Source organism: Danio rerio, chromosome 16, assembly GCF_049306965.1.
Source record: "Danio rerio strain Tuebingen ecotype United States chromosome 16, GRCz12tu, whole genome shotgun sequence".
Classification (NCBI taxonomy): domain Eukaryota; kingdom Metazoa; phylum Chordata; class Actinopteri; order Cypriniformes; family Danionidae; genus Danio; species Danio rerio.
Genome location: NC_133191.1, coordinates 43,204,118 through 43,227,641, shown reverse-complemented (window position 1 = coordinate 43,227,641; position 23,524 = coordinate 43,204,118). Strand labels below are relative to the sequence as shown.

The following is a 23,524-nucleotide window of genomic DNA, read 5'->3' as shown; positions in this document are numbered from 1 at the left end:
TAATAAAAATATGACAATATAACATCACAATCATATTTGCATCTTTGTTTTCAATTAGGAGAAAAAAACAAAAATAATGGGGGGAAAACAAAAGCAAAAAAGAGACAAAAAGGTGAGGGGGGTACAGGTTGTTTAAATTAGTAAAAGATTATTTTATAGAAAACAGGAAGAAACTGTTAAAATAAAAATCATCTATAGAAGGCAGCCATTAGATCAATATGAAAATTTCTTGTTTAAATAAATCTTTGGAAATAGGGAGAATACGTAGATAGGTTAAGTCGTAAGTTTATTTAATTCTTTCCTGTATCATTTAATAAATTGCTAAAATTTGAATAAGATACAATAAAGTTTGCTTTTTAACATGTATGAAATCCTTTCCATAGCTAAACAGGAGAACATATTCTTGATCCACTGTACAATAGGTGGCTTTTCCATTTTCCTCCAGTGCAAAGCTATTAGACGCATTGCTTGGAGTATACTTATATCGATAAGTTTACAAGTACTGCTGTGGCAGTCAACATTTCACTTTTAAGTAATTCCTAAAAGAAACATTTCATGGGCAGTTTTATAGATACTATTTCAAAAATGATCATTGCCACCTCTTACCAAAATTCCTGTACCTTTGGGCAATCCCACACACTGTACAGTGCAAAACTGTACCTTTTTCAACTTAGCATTTGATGCATGTGTCTGGGATACCTTGGTTAATTGCATTTAACCTGACTGGACTGATGCATGTTCTTATAATGCAGTTGAACTTGATATTGTACTTTATGTTTTATGCACTGTTATGTTCCTGGATTTAAAACACAAATAATAATATAGGAATTTCACCAATTACAAGTAAATAGAGAATAAAAATCTACGGATTGACACATGTAGAGGTATAATATTATAGATATTATATCTATGTAGAGGTATAATATTATAGACCAATTCAATGTGGCGATGTCACTGGCAAACAAACATTTCCTGCTTGTTGTCAAACTACTTCGTAACTGTAACAAGAGGCAATTTAATCATAACTTAACATTAAAACAGCTGTCATATCATTATTTATCAATATGTGGATATTTTGGGATTCTTGGAAGATGTGGAAATTACAATTTAATACAGGGAAACTTTAGGACCGTAGTTATTGTTTACATCCCTTAAAATGGCACTGGTTTTGAATGGAAAAAAATAATAATAGAAATAAAACATAATATCAAGCAGATAACTGTCACATAAAGAAAATACCTTATGTACTTTTTATTTAAATAAAATTTAAATTTAATTTAATTATTCAAAATTTTAAAATAAAATTTTTAAGCATTAAAAAGTCTTACATTTACTGAAATGTGTTAAATCATTTTAAACAGGTCTTAATTTCCCTATGTCGATTTAAAGCTACTCAATTGGGCCAAACAAAATGTTGTTAAAAGTGTATTTATTATCTCTTATTTATTAACTATATTTACCAAGTTCATTTATATTTCTAGTTATAAACATATGGTTTAATGATCTTCCTTACAATAACAATAGTTTTTAATGTTTTAACTGGGACATTAGAAAAAAATCCTTAGCGTTTAGCCTTGTGCAAGTTTGAAATTTCATTCACAATGGTCTTAAAAAGGTCTTAAAAGTTTTAAATGTGATGAAGAAACCTGTATAAACCCTGAATATAATATAATATAATATAATATAATATAATATAATATAATATAATATAATATAATATAATATAATATAATACAATGCAATACAATTTAATATAATATAATGGCGACCCCAGATAAATAAAGGTACCAAGCCGAAAAGAAAATTAATATTATAACATAATATAATAAATATAATATAATATAATATAATATAATATAATATAATATAATATAATATAATATAATATAATATAATATAATATAATATAATAAAATATAATATAATATAATAATATAATATAATACAATATAATATAATATATTAGAATATAGTGGCGACCCCAGATAAATAAAGGTACTAAGCCAAAAAAAAAAAAGAATAATATAATATAATATAATATAATATAATATAATATAATATAATATAATATAATATAATATAATATAATATAATACAATACAATACAATACAATACAATAAAATAAAATATAATATAATATAATACAGTACAATACAATACAATACAATATAATATAATATAATATAATATAAATAATATAATATAATATAATATAATATAATATAATTAATATAATACAATGCAATACAATTTAATATAATATAATGGCGACCCCAGATAAATAAAGGTACTAAGCCGAAAAGAAAATTAATATTATAACATAATATAATAAATATAATATAATATAATATAATATAATATAATATAATATAATATAATATAATATAATATAATATAATATAATACAATACAATATAATATAATATAATATAATATAATGGCGACCCCAGATAAATAAAGGTACTAAGCCGAAAAGAAAATTAATATTATAACATAATATAATAAATATAATATAATATAATATAATATAATATAATATAATATAATATAATATAATATAATATAATATACACTGTCAACGATTCTTGTAAATTACACAGTATTTAATTGTAATATGAACTGTATTTTACTGTAGGACAGTTATGTAATAAGTTACTGTATTTTAAAGTTGCATTGTGAAAATTGCTGTATATTTTACAGTAACTTTAAATATACACAACTGTTAAATACATATACAGCAACATAAATGGTCTTCAATGCCTCCTCCTTCATCTTACCCATGCTTAATAATGTTCAATTCTGGTGACTAGGCTGGCCAATCATGGAGCACCTTGACCTTCTTTGCTTTCAGGAACTTTGATGTGGAGGCTAAAGTATAAAAAGGAGCACTATCCTGCTGAAGAATTTGCCCTCTACTATTTTTGCTGTAATTGATTTTACTGCTGCCAGTATGTTACTGTAGATAAAATAATATAGGTGTCGCGGTGGCACAGTTTTTAGTGCTGTCGCTTTATGCTGGATAAGTTGGCGGAAGAGTTGGCGGTTCATTCAGCTGTGGCGACCCCGGATTAATAAAGGGACTGAGCCAAAAAGAAAATGAATGAATAATATAATATAATATAATATAATATAATATAATATAATATAATATAATATAATATAATATAATATAATATAATCTCTGATTTTGAATGTTGTTTTTAATTGTAATGAAAATTATTATCAGAATAGAATAAAATAATCTCAATTTGATTTTTACTTAAGTTGTAATTGATATTACAATTAATATATGAGATAACAGATATTGCTGTTATCTCATATAATTGAGATTTCTTGAAATAGCTACTATCAGATGATTTACCAAAAATCACAACAGCCCTAAACTTTCAACTTTAAAAAATACATTTATTTTATATTTTGATATGTATATTTTAATCAATTAAATTTAATGTATTGTTTATCAGATCTCTCTATAAAAAGCAAATACGTTAAGTGGCTGTAAACACTTAATTTTGGCTGAGCTTAAACAAACAAATTAAGTTGAACTTTACTAAATTAATTTGTTTGCAATAGTTTTGCAGAAATGATTTCTTTCAGTGTAAGTGATGACCGAAGTTAACTTCCTCTATAGATCTAAAAGATGATCAAACTGAGAAGCAAGAATTGATGAATGCTTGAGGCTGGCATGTATTCATAAAGACGAGACTGTGATTTCATCGCTTGTTATGGAAATGAAATGAATAATTCATCATCTGCCGGACTGTATGAATCACTCATTCTCTAATTGAGTTTGATTTCAGCAGACTCCACGGTTTCAAACTCAAAGATGTTGTTCTGCTCTTATAATGCGACACAATGCCAGAAAACCACTCCAAATTTGGCAGCAGCGGAAACTCAAACGAATAAATAAAACTTCTGGCTGTGACTCAGGACTATCTCATTTTTCTAATGACAAGAACAGGTTTCTACATCTCACCTTGCCTGCCTTCATCCCAAAGGCTATGCACACAATGGGGTGAAACTCGTCATTCCAAGGCTGTAAAGAGAGGACAGCTGAATTAGAAAAATGAGGTAACTGGTGGTGACAGCATCAGAACCATTTAATCAAATTACATTATTATAAATAGTACTACAGACTTGTTCAAGGACAAAGGAGCTACTTTTTGTCCATGAGTTAGAATAGATTAGATTTTTTAACTCTCTACTGTCTCTAAACTTTCTACAAAACCATCTTTGACAATTAAGGTCACCAAAATTGATTGCTACACTTCATAATTGCAAAAAGTTAATTACTGAAACATTTCTTTTAAAAAAAAGTATGTTTAAACGTGCAAATCCATTTATTATAAAAAAAATTATTAATTAAATATGAAATTATACATTATTATTATTTTAATCTGAACTAATTTTCATACATTTCTTGTGCAAAAAAAATCTGAAGGTTGGATGTCAGGTTTAATTTTATTTTTTCAGACATTAAAGTCAAATATTTTTACTGAGGGTATTTACATTCTAAAAATGTGCGTTCTGAATGATTTTTAGATATTGAGCTTCAAAGTTTTTGCATTCCATAGCAAACAGTATGTGGGTAAGAAGTTTTTAAATAAAAAGTCCTAAAATGTGAAAACATTCCATAATGTAAATAAGTTGTCATTTAATAGGAATATGTCAATAACTCAATTTTGACAAAATTGTCAGATAAAACCTTATAATTATATGGTGACAAATTCTATACAGCTTAAAATGACACTTAAATGATTAACTAGGTTAACTGGGTTAACTAGGAAATATTTAAAAAAATCAATCGGGGGCTAATAGTTCTGACTTGAACTGTATTGACTTGTTTTCTAACTGAAAAAAATAACAACGTTAAGTACTCTTCACATTGATTAATTACCCAAGGTTTCATCGTGTTTCTTTGATTCAATACAGATTTTCAAAGTTGTGGTATTCTTTTTGAGTCACCCTGTACAGCAAACAACCAGAGAGGTTTTTATTTTTTTTATTATTATTATTATTATTTATTCAAAATAAAATGCTGTATGCAATCAGGTTAATTATGTATTTATTTATCCCTTTGTGTAAAAAACAAAAACAGAATTTATGAAAACTACTGTGATGTTTGCTACATGAGTGTTGCTGAAGTGGAGATTTATAACTCAGTAAAAGATTTGATTTTTTTTTTTTTTTTGGAAAATATGTCATTTTAAATATATTTATTGTAACTGAAATCTACAAACAAATTGAGAAGAGTAAAAAAAGAAAGACTTAACAATATAATTTGGGTGTTTTCTTTACACTAGACAAAAGTAGGACATTATAAAAAGCAAAAATCTCAAAATGAACATGTGCATGTAAAACAGGGTTTTTGCCTGCGGTGTTAAAAGAAGTGATGAGTTAGTGAAGAAGCATGAGTTCATCATTTTGAAGGGCTTAAATATTTTAAGAGATTTAAGTTAAACCAAAATGTAACATTCTACCATCATTTCCTTATCCTCCACTTGTTCCAAACCTGCTTGACTTTCTTATGTTGAACACAAAAGAAGATATACTGAAGAATTTTGGGGGAAAAAAACAGCCATCGACTTCCGTAGTATTTCAGTATTTCAAAATCAGTCAATGGGTGATTTATTTATTTATTAATTTTTTGGTTGAATATAAGCTTATTCTGAAAATGTACCCCTATATACATTTCTGGAGAGCGCAAATTATATAGCCAGAAGTACATATGGCTGCATTTAGGGCCGGAGCAAGCTGAAGGCGGGTGGTGAGGGTAGTGTCGCGGACGGCGCCTATCTATTCTGCCACCCTAGACGTTGATATAACTGAGGGCGCGTGTGGTGAGGGAAGTGTCGTGGACGCCGCCCTCTCTATTCTGCCACCCTAAATGCGGATATAACTGAGGGCACGGGTGGTTAGGGTAGTGTCGTGGACGCCGCCCTCTCTATTCTGCCTCCCTAGACGTGGATATAACTGAGTGCGTGGGTGGTGAGGGTTGTGTCGAGGACGCCGCCCTCTCTATTCTGCCACCCTAGACGTTGATATAACTGAGGGCGCGGGTGGTGAGGGTAGTGTCTTGGACGCCACCCTCTCTATTCTGCCACCCTAGATGCGGATATAACTGAGGGCGCGGGTGGTGAGGGTAGTGTCGTGGACGCTGCCCTCTCTATTCTGCCTCCCTAGACGTGGATATAACTGAGTGCGTGGGTGGTGAGGGTTGTGTCGAGGACGCCGCCCTCTCTATTCTGCCACCCTAGACGTTGATATAACTGAGGGCGCGGGTGGTGAGGGTAGTGTCTTGGACGCCACCCTCTCTATTCTGCCACCCTAGATGCGGATATAACTGAGGGCGCGGGTGGTGAGGGTAGTGTCGTGGACGCTGCCCTCTCTATTCTGCCTCCCTAGACGTGGATATAACTGAGTGCGTGGGTGGTGAGGGTTGTGTCGAGGACGCCGCCCTCTCTATTCTGCCACCCTAGACGTGGATATAACTGAGGGAGCAGGTGGTGAGGGTAGTGTCGCGGACACCGCCCTCTCTATTCTGCCACCTTAGACGTGGATATAACTGAGGGCGCGGATGGTGAGGGTAGTGTCGCGGACGCCGCCCTCTCTATTCTGCCACCCTAGACATGGATATAACTGAGGGCGTGGGAGGTGAGGGTTGTGTCGCGGACGCCACCCTCTCTATTCTGTCGCCCTAGACATGGATATAACTGAGGGCGCGGGTGGTGAGGGTTGTGTCGGGGACGCCGCCCTCTCTATTCTGTCGCCCTAGACATGGATATAACTGAGGGCGCGGGTGGTGAGGGTTGTGTCGGGGACGCCGCCCTCTCTATTCTGTCGCCCTAGACATGGATATAACTGAGGGCGCGGGTGGTGAGGGTTGTGTCGGGGACGCCGCCCTCTCTATTCTGTCGCCCTAGACATGGATATAACTGAGGGCGCGGGTGGTGAGGGTTGTGTCGGGGACGCCGCCCTCTCTATTCTGTCGCCCTAGACATGGATATAACTGAGGGCGCGGGTGGTGAGGGTTGTGTCGTGGACGCCGCCCTCTCTATTCTGCCGCCCTAAGTCGCCTTCATGGACGCGCCGGCCCTGGCCGCATTTCAATTTTAAATCATACAGGGTGGAATGATGGCGTTCCTTTTCGCACAAATCAGCTGACTGCTTACTTTTTAAAACACTATCGATTGGGTGTAGGGAAGCGGGTGTGTGGTGGAATCGGTCAGTCAGTCAGTCGCAAATGGCAGCAGACGCAAATGTCACTCGTGAGAGAAGCACAGCGGCCTCTAGTGGATTTGTGAAAACAAAAATTGCAAAAAATACTTACCTCCTGCAACGTATTTGGCGATCTCCAGAAATGGATATAGGGCTACATTTTCAGTATGAGAAACGTTTTTCTTTAATAGTTTAAAGAAACAATCTGGATGTCGGTGGGTCTCCACTGGTTTCTTAAAAACCCTGCTGTCTTTCCACATGCCCTAAAATTCAAATCTCATATGTATTTACTTAAGAGGCTTAAGAGTTTAGAGCCATATTTGTCAGAGTATTATTCTTATTTTTTATCCTTTAGGGCTTGCAGACATACAGTACACTACCTTATCCTCGGCTTTTAATATCCTAGAATACTACAGTATTATTCTTTATTACTGCAGTATTTAATATTATGCAAATAAATATATATGCTTGATTTCAAGTATCAATAAAAGGGATGATTCACCCTAAATGAAAACGTGTACACAATTTAAAATTTATTCTCAACATGTGATTTCAGACTTCCTCTCTTCTTTTGCAGAAGATGATGCTTTGAAGGATGTTGGAAAGTGGTGGTTGACATCCAAAGTAGGAGGAAATAATATGGAAGCCAATGGCTGCTGATTTTTGGGGTGAATTATCCCTTTATTTTTTGAATTTAAAACGATAAAACATATATTTTTGCATGGATTTACATTCTTCTGAATTACTTGTTTTGAGCTCAACAGAAAAAAAAAAACTCAGAACAGTTTAGATCACTTAAATCGAGTCTTGGTAAATTCACATTTTTAGGTGAACTAATACTTTAATAGTTTAAAAAAATCACTTCAAAATCCCCATTTGAGGGTGAAAATGTTTTCATTTATGGGGTGAATTATCCCTTTAAGCTTTAAATGTATTTTTTATTTTGTACAATATTTTACAAAGTCAAAGTCAGCTTTACTGTCAATTCAACCACTTGTACAGGGCATACAGAGAATACCCTCAGACTCTCTGTGTGTAATAAATAATATTATAAATACAATGTATATTTTTGCATAGATTTACACCCTCAAAATCATCTTGTCAAATGTTTAAAATAATTTAATGAAACTCTTTTTAAGGATCTCTAAAATACTAAATCATTCTGATTTAAAGAATTTACACGTTGACACTTTTGTCAGTAAAAGATTTAAGTCAATTAAAAGAAAATAACATTTTGTACAATCCCATATGTTTTTGTATAGTTTATTAAGTACATGTGAGAATATTTAGTTTCATTTTTAAATAAATATAGCATTTGCACTGGATGAAATATATTTTCACATATATTTTGACATTTTCACAAAAGTTATTTGTAAAGCAGACACTTTGATTACATTTGATATGTCTTACGAATATATAAAATCACTTTTGCAAATTTGGGCACTCTAAACCAATGACTTCAAGTGATGGATAAACTGAAACTTCTTTCTTTCTATTTAAATTATCTGACTGCAAGCTAATAAACAATACTACTTCTAAATAAGATCATAATAAGCCATTTGCTGATCCAGACTGCAGTATGTATTACTTTAATATAAATTTTAATTTATTATTTTGTTAACATATGATTTTGTATTTTTGATAAATGATTATGAATTACCTTTTATTTTTCATATTACATTTTGTTTATGTTATAAAATTTTTTTGTTTTTTTTATTTGAGACATTTCTATTTCGATTAAATTGTTATTCACGTTCATCATCTTATTTTATTTAGTTGTAAATGCAAGCATTTTATTTTATACTACTTTTATTGTTCACATAATAAAACCAACTGAAAATATTTAAGTTAGCAAGAAACACTTGAGGCTGTGTAACAATGTAGCATATATCAGTCTGAGACACTCATCAAAGAATAATGGTGCTTTCACATACAATAGCACAGCGCATTGTTCAGTGTGCCCCAAGCTAGTATTCTGAACACAACGCAGCCTGATATGCTCACCTCCTGGATCACGTAGCACATGACCTTGGATCACATGAGCTGTGACATGTTTATCTCTGTGGACAGCAGTGATTTCAGTCAGAGCTCAGTCACTGCACTCAGCACCATGGACAGCTCCTCTCTTCACTATCCTTCCCTACCTACTCCAGTGTGCTTACCTTGCTAATAAAGGACTACTGTAAGTTTCCTGCAGCACATATCTAATCTTTATATCAGAATATATAGCAATACCCATGGTATAATTCATTTTTAAATGCTGTGCTTTCTGTATGTTCTAGTTCTGTAGTATCTACTACCATTATCATGATCATACAGTATTTGAGCAATGTTGCCAAGTGATGTTACTTAACTACTTTCCTATTAGGAATGAGCAACAAAAATATATCTGGATCCAGTTACCCTAATTAGTTGCCCTTTGCATTTTTAAGATTAATAATAATTCATCATTATAATTAACAATAATATTTTATTATTAATTATATATATATATATATATATATATATATATATATATATATATATATATATATATATATATATATATATATATATATATATATATATAAATTTGGGCTGCATGGTGGCGCAGTGGGGAGCCTTGGCTGGGTCAGTTGGCGTTTCTGTGTGGAGTTTGCATGTTTCCCTCACAAGTCCAAAGCCGTGGTATAGGTGAATTGGGTAGGCTAAATTGTTCGTAGTGTGTGTGTGTGTGTGTGTGTGTGTGTGTGTGTGTGTGTGTGTGTGTGTGAATGTAAGAGTGTATGGGTGTTCATATATACGCAACTGGAAGGGCATCCGCGTATGCTGGATAAGTTGGCGGTTCATTCCGCTTTGGCGAACCCAGAATAATAAAGGGCCTAGGCCAAAAAGTAAGTTTCCTCTTGGATTTTTTCCAGCTGTGGTGAAAGGCCTCTTTTACTTAGATCTATCAACTACCTGTGGCGTTAATTCAATGACAAATGTCGTGAGCGCAGTATTACAATTTTAAAAACACATTTATGTAACAGCCTACAGCATGCGAATCTCATCTGCTTGTACACAAAACTTCTTGCACGCCCCCTCAAATGTATGCTGCTCAAGCGCATGTTCTTGTGCGCTCTCAAATAAACGCTGCTGTAGTGTGATTTAGTGTGGTTAGGTAACAAGTATTTCTCCAACATTTATTAGATTTGCTAGGAATAGACTCTTTGTGTTTGATTTTTGTATTCATATACGATTGTGCCGTCAAACTGTTGTATAAACGCAATTTCACACTTGTAGCAGTGCAATATGGCTGAATACTAGCACTACTAAGACACTCTACCTGCGGCTGATATAAAGCCAATAATATTGCTTATTATATATATATATATATATATATATATATATATATATATATATATATATATATATATATATATATATATTTTTTTTTTTTTTTTTTTTTTTTTTTTTTTTTAGAGGAACACAAAATTTAATAGCATAACCTAATGTTAATAATTTATTTTTTGAGCTTCAAATAAAAATGTAGGTTTCCTTTATATGCCAACCTTAAGGGTACACAATCTGCCAGACAAGCATCGCCACTCAATTTCTGTACTGAGAAACTGACTGTCTAGCAGATCTTAAAACCAAAAGCCAAAACTTTACACTTGTGTGTTCCAGACTAATGCTTCACTCTTATGTGATTTCACAGTACAGAAAATATAATTCTATTCACATTTAGCCTTTCATTTTGCATTTAAAGGAACTGCGGTTCCAAACCTTTATGAGTTTCTTTCTTCTGTTGAACACAAAAGAAGATATTTTGAAAAAAACTGAAAACCTGTAACCATTGACTTCCATTGTAGGAAAAACACATATGGACGTCCATGGATACAGGTTTTCAGTTTCATTTTTCAAAACAGAAGAAGGAATCTCATAAAGAGTTGAAACACATTAAAGGGAGTAAATGATGACAGAATTTCATTTTTGGGTGAACTGTACCTTTAATTCTTCTCCAGAGCAAAGGTGTGTGACTGCATGGTTGTTAATGTTGTTTAGTGACTATACGCCAGTGTAATCACCTAGACCAAACAACATGAGGTCAGACTGACGAGCCACAACATGATTCTCTACATTGCAAGGTGAATTGATTGATACCCAAGGCTCTGAAACTCAATTTTGTCCTTGGCAAAACATGCCGAATTGGCTCAGCTGGCAGCTGACGGTATGGAAATCTCAGAGGGGCATGCAGCAGAAAATAAGCCGTACACCCTTCTGAGATTTCCATCGTGTTGAAAATAGTCCAAATTGACTACAGCATACATCTATTCCACCTATGTTCATAAAGCCAGCAGTGACAGATGGGAATTCATGACTGTGCACCTCGTACTCCCTGAGCTGAGCCTCCACCAGCACAGGACATTAATCTCCGGCTGAGTAAGCCCCACTTCTCTGCAGACTCATCTGTTAAATGGGAACTTGCCTGGCCCTGAGCCCAAGTCATTCTTTGTATTGGTCAACACAATAGCACGTATCTGTGGAAATAATATTGATTGCTTATTGTCAAGGAGGGCTCTGCTGTAAGTGCAGTAAAAGCTCAACATGATCATGCGGATGAAATATACGTTCTTTTTCTCCATACAACAGTTTAGGTTAAAGCATGCAGCATTTAATAACCAGAGAATACTATCATGTGTTTAAAAGGGTTTCTAAAAGAGTAGGTTGAGGGTGATAGCTAGGCCCACATGGAATCTGCCCGCAAAGAATTACGCAGATTTTTAGCCCATCATTAATTTTGTTTATTTACTAGAGTGTAGATGTGTAAATCTATTTTTATTTAGTTTCTAAATTAAGTACAGTAATATTATTGACTAATATGAAAATGTTCATCTGATTTATATACAATGCAGTTTATACAGTAATATTTTTCTTTTAGTAGATATATTATATGAGATGCTTTGTATGCCAAATAAAGTGAATATAATTGGATTTGCATTTTAACCATGATTTCACAATAAATTTAAAAATCTTTATAGTTTAATTAAAATATTGTAACCTCAAGAAGTCATCAATGAATTTGTTATACTATCAATATTATTGAACATAATAGTATTTGTTTTGAAACTGTATGTGGTTCCAAAAATGACATTCAATTTGACAACAAAAATAAACATAGTCACTTAATTTTTTAATAAAACAAAACATTCCCATAGCGAGGGGGGTCCGGTGGATCGAAAGACCCACCCCGTGTCTGACAAAGTCCAGAATTTGACACCTATATGAGCTCATTTGTCCCATTTTTGACAGTATGGCATCATAAATTGTGAAAATAGCCAATAGAAAAAGGCTTTAAAGGGGTGGTCCACTATAATAACATATTTTAAACTTTACTTGATATGTAATGTAGCTGTGTGAACATAAACAACATCTCTGAATGTAAGACGCTCAAAGTTCAATGCAAAGGGACACATTAGGTTTCACAGAGTTAGCTTAGCAAAGCCTACAGCGAACTTTGGGGACTATAAAAAATAAATCAGAGCTAGTGAGATTACAAGTCCGGTTCTGTGCATTCACCATGCAGAGAAAGCTAAAATGATGTCCAAATGCTGCTATTTCCACAGAGCTTGTTCTGTTTCTGTATTTGGGCTTCCAAAGAACATGACAGAGAGAGAAGTGCTTACAGTTTGTTTTAATAATGTTTAGAGATTTATACAAATATATAACAAGCATTAGACAAATGACAGCTTTCAGAATCTCTCCCAGTTCAGTGCTGTATTCGGCTAAAACTACGACTACAACTGACGACGCTGTGGATTGTGAGCCACAACCAGTATTTTAGGTACAACCAGGTATTTTTACTTGTTAAAATTGATCTATTACGTGCATATTTTCTAGTGTTAACGGTATGTTGTAGCGAGGACATAAACAAGGATGTAAACAATGGGAAATGCTGTTTGGCACTGATAACAATTTCGCTACAAATTCATATTTATCAGTCAAACTGCTGTAAACACACACAATCTTCAGCAGCACTGGAGTGTTTCTTTATGTGAAAATAAAAAGGGACATTGCACCTCATTTTCAGCTAAGTTAAAGGAAATGGCACTATAGTTAGCTAACATTTTCTTTCCCAAACACGCGTGTTAGATGCCTTTTACCAAACGTAAGTTAATGAACTGATTCTTTCACTATATTAGACTTTCACAATACAAAATTACAGACAACATGAGGGTGTGCTACTGATGACTGCATTGTTTTATCCCTCACCGCGTTACATAGGCTGAAGCAGGGCAGCCTCGCTTTCATGCTTAAAAATGGCGGCCGCGTGAACTAAGCGTATACAATCAGAGTAAAATAAATGAAAAAAATAACATGATTTTCTACAAATGAAGCATGGACACACATTGCCTTGCATCTTATAAACACAACCAAGCCTTAAAAATACACTGTGGACCATCCCTTTAAGAAGAATAACCAATAAAGTAACCAATAAAAGAAGGTTATTATTCAAATAGAAAATTCTGACTGAGGAAATTAGCTGGCCAGTTTGTTATTTGACTATAGGCTATAGTTTTTAATTTAGTTTGATTTTAAAACATTTTTTATTTTAAGTGTTGACAGATTCTTTTTTTGTTTTTTTTATGATGGATGATAGTAAATTAGCATTAAAAATAAGTCTTTTTTTATATTTCTAAAATTCTAAGCTCATTATTTTATATATAAAACTGTAATAACTTAGTTTAAATGCACATTTGTAAATAAATTTTTGAAAAAAAAATTGTATAAGCACTTTTACAAAAATGTTGGAAGTATTTTTGTAGCACCAAAAAGTGTGGAAATGATAACCACCCAACAAGTTAATCCAGCACAAATGACACTAATAGTCAGTATTTGAACCTTGAACAACTACATAAAGGTGGTTTTTAAGAACCACTCCTTTTAATAGGCAGGCTAGGGGCTTGCAAAATCATCATTAATTTAGTGCAGGTAGGCTATAATAAATCAGGCCAAGCTGGAAGTCGTATGTTTACAAGGTCATTTCGAAAAAACATGTGCTGGTATGAGCTGGTTGTGGAGATTAAATATAGATTATACAAACCTTCTTCAAACTGACCAGTAATCTTTCAAGCTCTGGAAGCACCGGAGAGCAGATGGTGTAAAATGGGTGTGGTTTAGCGCAGATTCTGCTCTTACTGGTTGTATTATGAAACTGTCTCCAAGCTATAGTTTCCAGTCATATGAAGAACAAAGAATACTTTTCACGTCGGAGAACTTCATTTCCCGTGGTTCAGATGCCATTTTAACCCTCATGAGATTTAGTTATCAACGCACGAGTGATGTACATCAGTGAGGCGTAGCTGAGAAGAATTGCAAACGTTACTATGGCAAAGATGTACTCATGAATATTCAAAAACCGGTTGCTCCACTATTGGAGCCTTGGATAGCAACGTCAGCCACGCCTCATTAAAATTCAATAAAAGAGACTTCGTTTAATGTTGAAATCTAAGCTACGTCAGGACAATTCTATTAATATTCACGCACAAACACTTCCCCATAGGAAGGAAAACGAGAGACGTCATCAGCACCTAGTGAATATTCATATTAAACCCTTTGCCATAGTAGAATTCGTAATTTCGCTATCAAGAGCTCAGTTCATCTTTAAAACGGAGCGTGGGAGGGAGAACGGCGGAGAGCAGCAGCCGGGAGGCCAAAATGTTCATCAAACGAAAAGGTATTAATCAAAAACAACTGCAAACAATGTGTGTTCCGTGCCTAAATATAGCGAGATGCTGAATGTGTGCTGTTTCTGCTGCTTTCTATACGGGATATTTTAGTACCTATTGATGAGTGCAACGATGCAGCCTGATGGACACGTGCCAAAACTACTGTAACGCCGTGTCTGTTATATACTCGTTTAAAACAGTAGGTTCTTTATATTCATGTGTTTATACAATCACTAGTATACGGTTTTGGCTGCTGCAGGTGATGGCTTTATTGTCTATTTTCGAGTTGACCGAATTTCAATTTGTTTTTATAAGCTACTGATGTTTGTTCTTGTGTTTTGGTTATTGATTTGATATGTATTGTGAATTTGAAAATGTATTAATGTTTGTAAACAACTTTGCATGACTTGGCAAATCATAAAAATAAGATTTTGCTTCTTGCAACATTTGTATGAAAAGTAGACTTATCTGTTCAGATAAAAATGTATCGAGATATCGATCTGTACTTTGAAGTGTAGTGTCTATATCCCCGTCGGCCGTTGAGTCTTGCGTTTTAAAGGGACTTATAGCTTATCTTGGGTTTTATACGGATTGCTTTGCTAATTGGATATTGAAGCGGTAGGGCTAATCAGTAACTTTAATCGTCTTTCATTAAAGAGGCAAGGATTTTGTTCAAATACAGCTTTGCTAACCCATTGTAGTCCACATAAATGGGTTACAGCAGTAAATAGTACGCATGAGTCACAGTTGAGCCTGAAATCGGGACACGTGCATTAACGTTACACTAGACTGACCTACAAAGACAAAATCCAGTTAAACTTTCTATAAATGAAATAAATAAATATAGTCTTTTCCAGTGATCCTTCCAGCGGCTGGAAGGGCATACTCTGCGTAAAACATATGCTGTAATAGTTGGTGGTTCATTCCGCCGTGGCGACCCCTAATAAATAAGGAACTAAGCCGAAGGACATTAAATGAATGAATATAGTCAACACTTGGTTAGAGTCAAATCGAGTGTCTTATGGTCTGGTAGATTGGTTTATCTCAACTATGTCAAGATTTAAAGGATATAAGAAAAATTTGAACGCTGATATTTTATAGAAACGTTGTATTTATTTATAGTTATATTATAGTAACAGTAACAGCTGGGTTACAGAAATAAAACTCAAACTTTTTTTGGTTAAAATGAACTGATAAATCTTTTAAAGCAGACTTATGTAGTGTAAGGTTGTTAATTGACAATATATGGTTTTGCTCAACCCATATGTTTGCATTAATTTTAATTTAAGCTTGCATGACTAAACCTATTAAGGTCTTTACGCTATTCTTATCCCAATTTTTTAACATTTTGCCTGCAAATCAGTTTTTATTGTTGTGATCCTCATGGTAGCTGGTTAGTGTGTTTGAAGCTTTATAATGGTTTAACAAAAATATTTCCAGAACCAGCAGTGGACAGGCACTAAGGCACTGCTACAAAGCTTTTTTTAATCTAATAGACATCTAAACATAGTAATCTTGGCTAAAACAAGGCTAAATTTGGGCTGTGAGTGAAAAATCTAATAGAAGTCTAAGAATAGGCCAAAACTAGACTAGTCTTTAAATAAACAGAAATACATAACCACATATATAGTCTGTCTAATCTGTCTATTTGACGACTAGTCTAGTATTGGGCTATTCTAAGATGTTTATTAGATTACTACAATATAGATGCTCTATTTTCTGTGTTTTCTTTCTTTTCTAAATTATTGTAATATGTCCTTTTAGGTTTAGTTTGGATTTCTTAATGCGGCAGGAAATCAAAACTGGTGGGAGTGGATCTGATGGCCTCGGTGGAGTTGCTCTACATAGATAATAGAGGGGGAAGACCCGATCCCCCTGGGGTACTGGACTGGTCTTCTAGCCCTCTTCACGTTCACAGGCTAAGCAGTTCAGTGGAAGAAGCTTCTCCCACTCTGAAGGCGCCTGCATGTGAGGGACAATGTAATTCAGCACCAAGGACGGCTCCCCTCAAAGGACAACATGGCCAGCACCGGCATCAGCCTGCAGAGAAGGTCAGGGTGTGTTGTGATGAGGAACTAGAAACCTCATTCACGTACATAGATGAAAATGTCAATCTCCGGTTGGCCACCCCAGACACAAGTGAGAAAAGTGCTCGCCATGTGGCTTCACTACACGACTCCTCAAGCGAAATCCATCCAATGGGACTCCAGGAGTTGTCGTTGATGTCTGACATTGACCTCAGCTCGGAGAGTTCGGGGAAATCTGTGGATTACGGATTCATCAGTGCAGTCACGTTCCTCATCACTGGGATCTCTCTGGTGATCATATCGTACACAGTCCCTCGTGATGTTAGAGTGAACCCTGACAACGTCTCTGCACGTGAAATGGAAAGACTCGAAAATGAGAGCGCCAGGATAGGTGCACACTTGGACAGGTGTGTTATTGCCGGCCTTTGCCTTCTCACATTGGGCGGAGTGGTTCTTTCGACACTGCTGATGATTTCCATGTGGAAGGGGGAGATGTACAGGAGGAAAGCCTTCGCTTATTCAAAGCACTCTGCAAAGCTATATGGTTCAATTAATTTAAGAACAAGATCGAGCCCCAGCCGCTTGTCACCGCAACATAGTTTGGTCGAGGAGGAGAATGGCAATGCCATTACTTGACTGCTTTCTTCACACAGCGTTGACATTTCCAGCATGGCCGAAAGAGCTTGTATTTTGACCTTGTATCAGTGACAGAAAAACTAAATATCACATTACAGATTTCTCAGGCAACAGAAATATACAGCATGATAACATTCATATTTGCCATGAAACAAGCTACTTTTTGAATAAACAGAGCTTATAAACTTGGGTTGTGTGGCAGGGAGTAAACTGGAGCTGCTGGTGGTATTCAAACCCTTACTCTCCAAGCTGAAAATGAGACAGCTAAAGCTGATTTAACTTAAGAAATGCCTCCTGTTGTACAGAATCCTGCTGCTAATACTGACAATCCTACTGCCTCTTTCTTATTCTTTCAAAATACTGAAATATTTTCACATCCTAATGTGATGTAGAGTGATCGAGGGCTAGAGGCTCTGCTTTGGAGCACTGCAATGCTAAATCCCCCAAATGTAGATCCCCCAAAAGAGGTTGTTTTGTGCTACATTATGAAAATGCCAATGTATTCTTGGGATGTTTCTGCCGTTATTTTCTCACATTGTCCTTGTAAGTTCATTTGTCGAACAGGCCATGCGGAAATCAAATACTTTTCCCACTCAACTGCTAAAATATTTTATAAATATTTAATGGAGAAAGCTGCCACACGATGATTTGCTATCTTTTGGAAATTTAAATCCATCTCTCTGAGAGAGCGAAGCATAAATACTGTATCTTCACTGACACTTTATACTCAGCTGAATCTATAGGTATGTAACAAGATATTGACATATTCAAGAAATAATATCTTCTATGCTCACATGACTTATAAGAATTACAAATACATGTTCAGATGTATAGGTGCAAACTCTGTTGATTAATGACAAATCATGAATTGCATAACTTAACATTCACTTTCTGATATTAAATAAAATTACGTTATTGATTTTGTGTTTCATTGCTTGTCATAAATCAGCATGTACTTATTTTTAAACGGTAAGTGTGACTACTTAAAACCTGATATTGATATTTATAATCAATATTTTGTTCTGTGCAGCTTTGTGAGATTGCATTGCACCACAATGACAACAAAAGCTCAGATTGATTTAAAGGTTAGTATTTAACAACATCACCAATAAAGTTTTGAACTATATCTAAGTAGTTGCATTGATTTTTGCGGGTTTAAACCAAGTAACCAAACTTTGAGATACTTCAATTTCAAGTACAGCGCAGATTAGGGCTGCACAATGTATTGTTTAGCATACATATCACTGTGGGCATCTTCAATAGTCACAGGATAAGCAATGTTGAGTCTTAATTGTAGTTGACCAGGAGCTACAGAATTGTATTTATTTGCAGTTTTTTTTTTTTTTGCATAAATCGTATAAAGTCTGTACAAATAATGAATTTCAATACATTTCAAAGCAAAAACAAGAGTATTTCACTTATCCCACAGGCAGATAATTTTGCTTGTTTTAAGGAATTACTCTTAAATTTGACATTTCTTCTGAAGGTGAAAGAAAACAATATTTTCACTTGCTCTTTATTGATATTTGGACTAGAATTGAGACAAAACAAAGAAAAACATTCAATTTCTGTAGCTGTAAGACACATAAAACTGTCAAATATTCAATCTTGTAAAACCATATTCATATCACAACATTTATGGCAAACAAAATATTGCAATATGACATTTTTCTAATATAAGTGCAGCCCTAGTGCTGTTGCTTTTATGTTATCAATATAAAAATATGTTTCAATAAGACATATAACCTGTTGTGATTTAACAGGAACATAATATTGTCATTACATTACCCTGAGTTCTAAATTCTAGTACGCTGCTACCAAAGGGAAATAAAAATTTTAATAAAATGATATTTGACAATCTCACTTAAAGGCAGCACGTAAACGAACAAGGTAGTAAGATGAGTCAGACGATTTTTTGGTTATTTATTATCGGTACAGGAGCTAACACGTCACATTTGACTTCAGAAGGTAACGATGTGCGTTTGGGTCCGTGCGGTAAGTATGTCTGATATTAACCAATAGTAATCTACTTTACCAACATTTTAACACCCATTGTCTTTGTTCTATTGTAAACATGGCGACAACGCTAATTTTAGGACTAAAAAGACGCGTTTGTCTTTTGAGGTAACTATAATCGCGCGCTTTTTATTGTATTTTGGCGCGCGCGGTAGTTGGCTATATACTGTAAGCATGATTTCATTATTTTTTAGTGCTTACCTTTAACACCTTTAGACTCATTTTATTGGGCTTGCAACCACACTATACACCCACTTTAAATGTCTCTAATAAAAATAAAAGGAGGATCGTGTTTCTGAAGTCTGGATTAAATAGCTAATGACAAAAATAACTGCTGTCCATTTCAAGCAACACTGTAATGTACAGTAGGGGACACCTTAAAATAGTATGTCAGCATCAGCAATTTGTTCTGAGAAAAAATGGTTTCCCCTTTCTAGAAAGATCATACATGTTTAAAGAGAATGGGGTTTTGGAAAATGTGCAAAGCACTGCAGATTTTACAGAAGGACTGACTGAACTAAAGCAATAGAGCATTTCCTATAAAGATATTTTTATGTATTTTGTTTGTTGTACACAACTTTTTAAACTCGATCACATTAACTTCACAGGACGCTTGTAGTCACACAGTCCCATCCCCTCACTCATTAGCACAGGGATGCCACTTGTTCCTTCAGAAATGTTGTGTATTTAATGGAAAGTTGAAGTGTGCGTGTTTAAACCCTTGGAAACCCAGTGGAAAATTTCCAGCAGTATTGATTTCTGAGAAGAGCACTCCACTGAGACAGCCTCGGGGATCTGACCCCAACTCTTGGCTGCATTTTCAGCATTATTTTTAGTAGCAGCACAATGTAGGTATTTGTACAGCTTACCGAGGTTTATTAACATTAGACGTGATATCTCTTTGTAATGTAAATTCAATCCTTTAAGCCCCTTTAGCTGAAATGGAACTATGCTCCCATGCACTCTGCGTTAGCACCTAGATTAGTTTCTACCATCAGCTCTATTAGCCTGAAGCATTTGTCATTACGAGGTGGAATAAGGATGCTTTTAAAAGCCCACTGGAAATCTTTGAGGAGTCTCTTTGACTTGGAAAGGTTTCTACCTGTCTGGATGAACAATGCAGATTCAGTTGCAAATGGAACTTACATTTCTATGCGAACCGCTGAAGGCGACTTTGTTTTTTAAGTGCTAACATCTAAATAAAAATGAATAAGCAATTACAGTCACATTGCTGCACTGTCAATGAACCTTAGACCTTATAACAATTTACTTGTGGAATTTAGATCCTGAAACATGCCTGAAGTAGATAATAAAAGTTTTAAAATTCAATAAAAGTTTTTACCGTCTTTATACTGTCCAAGATTGCCCACAAAAGTACAGCATGCATGCTTGCTTTTTAAAATTATTACACACATTATTAAAGGATGCTATTCTGCCAAAGAGCCTAATCTGCAGCTGTTTTGTAGTCTGTCCTGGTAAAGGGGGTTGTGAAGTTCAGGGGAAGGCAGGTGAAAATAACGGCTTGATGAGAACACAGTGAGCATCCGGAAATGATCGCCTTTGTCACATTTAATTTCATTTAATGGTCTGGAGTTCTGGAGTAAATAAGAAATGAAAGCAAACAGACAGGTTGTTAGTTCAGCCAAAAAATGAAATGTTCCTGTGTATTTACTCACTCTTTGGCTTTTTTTCTTAAGTCGAATGTTAAAATAGCTTGTTTTGCTGTAGTTATTGATGCATGTCCATGCTCTCAAACTCTGCCACATTAAGAGTATACACTACCTACCAAAACCTTGTCGTCTGTCCAAGTTTTAGGAACAATGAATAATAACTTCTTGGTTGATCATTTGGTATCAGAAGTGGCTTACAGTATATGAAAGGCAAAGGTCTATAGATTACGATTATTTGACTAAAATAAAATATGATCATGCCTTGAATTTTAGGACAGTAAAGTCTGACTTTGCTTAGATAAAAGTCTTGTCACTTAACAGAAATAACGTAAAATATATAATATAAACTCATGATGCAGTGGAAAAAGAATTAATATAGTGTATGACTCCCATGAGCTTGGGGGACTGCTTCCACACATCTCTGCAATGACTCAAATAACTTATTAATAAAGTCATCTGGAATGGCAAAGAAAGCGTTCTTGCAGGACTTCCAAAGTTCATCAAGATTCTTTGGATTCATCTTCAATACTTCAATCCTCCTTCATATTACACTAGACATGCTCGATAATGTTCATATCTCGTGACTGGGCTGGCCAATCCTGGAGCACCTTGACCTTTTTTGCTTTCCGGAACTTTGATGTAGAGGCTAAATTAGCTAAATTAGCTAGGCTAAAGAGCTATCCTGCTGAAGAATTTACCCTCTACTGTGGTTTGTAATGTGCAGCACAAATGTATTGATACCTCAGGCTGTTGACGTTGCCATCCACTCTGTAGATCTCTCGCACGCCCCCATACTGAATGTAACCCCCAAACCATGACTTTTACTTCCCCAAACTTGACTGATTTTTAAGAGAATCGTGGGTCATGCAGGTTCCAATAGATCTTCTGCAGTATTTGTGAAGATTGGAATGCAGTTCAACAGATGATTCATCAAAAAAAAAAAAAAAATCCCCCTTCTGCCACTCCAAATGATCAACGAGAAGTCAAGTTATTATTTGTTGCTCTTACAACTGGGATAGCCAACAACACTTTTGTCAGATGGTGTATGTACAGTTGAAGTCAGAATTATTAGCCCCCCTTTAAATTATTTTCTCATTTTTAAATATTTCCCAAATAATGTTTAACAGAGCAAGGAAATTTTCACAGTATGTCTGATAATGCTTTTTCTTCTGGATAAAGTCTTATTTGTTTTATTTTGGTTAGAATAAAAGCAGTTTTTAATTTAAAAAAAAAATCATTTTTGGGACAAAATTATTAACCCCTTTAAGCTATTTTTTTTTCGATAGTCTACAGAACAAACCAGTTATAGAATAACTTGCCTAATTATAACCTGCCTAGTTCACCTTATTAACCTAGCTAAGCATTTAAATGTCACTTTAAGCTGTATAGAAGTGTCTTGAAAAATATCAAGTAAAATATTATTTACTGTCATCATGGCAAATATAAAATAAATCAGTTTTAAGAAATAGGTTTATAAAACTATTATGCTAAGAAATGTGCTGAAAAAATCTTCCCACCATAAAACAGAAATTGGAGAAAAAAAATAAACAGGGTTGCTAATAATTCAGTGGGGGTAATAATTCTGACCTCAACTGTATATATATATATATATATATATATATGAAAATATATAACATACAGGCAAGACAAAACTAATAATAAGTAGCCTCCAATATTGCTCAGTTCATTTAAAAAATATAAATTTTTTGTGCATTGTAAGACCTCAATGCATCATCAGAAGTAATAGGTTTATAGCCGTTGACTTTAGCTGAAAAAAACTTTAGTTTGGGCTAAAATTATTTTTTATGTCCGACTGAAGGAAAAAAGGCCACTTCTATCATGTAAAATCTGATGACTAAATTAACAGCAAATAAAAAATTTAGGGTTGAACTATCACTTTTAAAGTCGTAATCGCTACATATTATTTTTAAGGCTTTCAAAATTAAACACCTTTTTTCGTGAATGTAGTTCCCCCTAATAACCAGGAGGTGGCACCTTTAGATCTGTACAGCAGAGTGCTGGACCCACATCTTCCCCTAGATTCACAGCTTATTTGATTTCATAAATTGCATGATAGTATCAGATCCTCTGTCTTATCAGTTTACAGACATTTTATTTCGCTCCCACGTGGTGAACTCGGCGATAACAGATTTCAGATTAGCAAAGTTTTCTGAAGAATCCAGTTTCGCAAGGAACTTTTTGCATGCAACCACATTAGAACCTATTAATCATATCAGACACAGCCAATGCAAACAAACAGCTATA

The 23,524-nt window shown here is 34.5% G+C and overlaps 2 protein-coding genes across 8 annotated transcripts in view; one reads left to right on the top strand and one right to left on the bottom strand.

Moving 5' to 3' along the window:
* trhra (thyrotropin-releasing hormone receptor a) overlaps positions 1 to 23,524 on the bottom strand; it is a 94,074-nt gene that overhangs the window by 9,639 nt on the left and 60,911 nt on the right. For 2 of the 5 annotated variants that reach the window (XM_073926482.1, XM_073926481.1), the window contains one exon: positions 3,978 to 4,037. In XM_073926482.1, the coding sequence (XP_073782583.1) occupies positions 3,978 to 3,992 (15 nt within the window). In that variant the 5' untranslated portion in view covers positions 3,993 to 4,037. Of the gene's footprint in view, positions 1 to 3,977; positions 4,038 to 11,188; positions 11,269 to 11,569; positions 11,722 to 14,285; positions 14,713 to 23,524 lie in introns of those variants that run through there. The other 3 variants (XM_073926483.1, XM_073926486.1, XM_073926484.1) reach the window with 3 other exon arrangements.
* tmem74 (transmembrane protein 74) lies at positions 14,837 to 18,493 on the top strand. Of its 3 annotated transcripts, XM_073926487.1 has the most exons (3): positions 14,837 to 14,918; positions 15,022 to 15,109; positions 16,675 to 18,493. In XM_073926487.1, exon 3 carries the CDS (start codon positions 16,731 to 16,733, stop codon positions 17,571 to 17,573), a length of 843 nt encoding a protein of 280 aa, XP_073782588.1. In that variant the 5' UTR covers positions 14,837 to 14,918; positions 15,022 to 15,109; positions 16,675 to 16,730; the 3' UTR covers positions 17,574 to 18,493. The 3 variants fall into 3 exon arrangements, with proteins under 3 accessions (XP_073782588.1, XP_005158296.1, XP_073782589.1); XM_005158239.6 differs by lacking the exon at positions 15,022 to 15,109; XM_073926488.1 differs by lacking the exon at positions 14,837 to 14,918 and having other exon boundaries at positions 15,022 to 15,926; positions 15,985 to 18,493.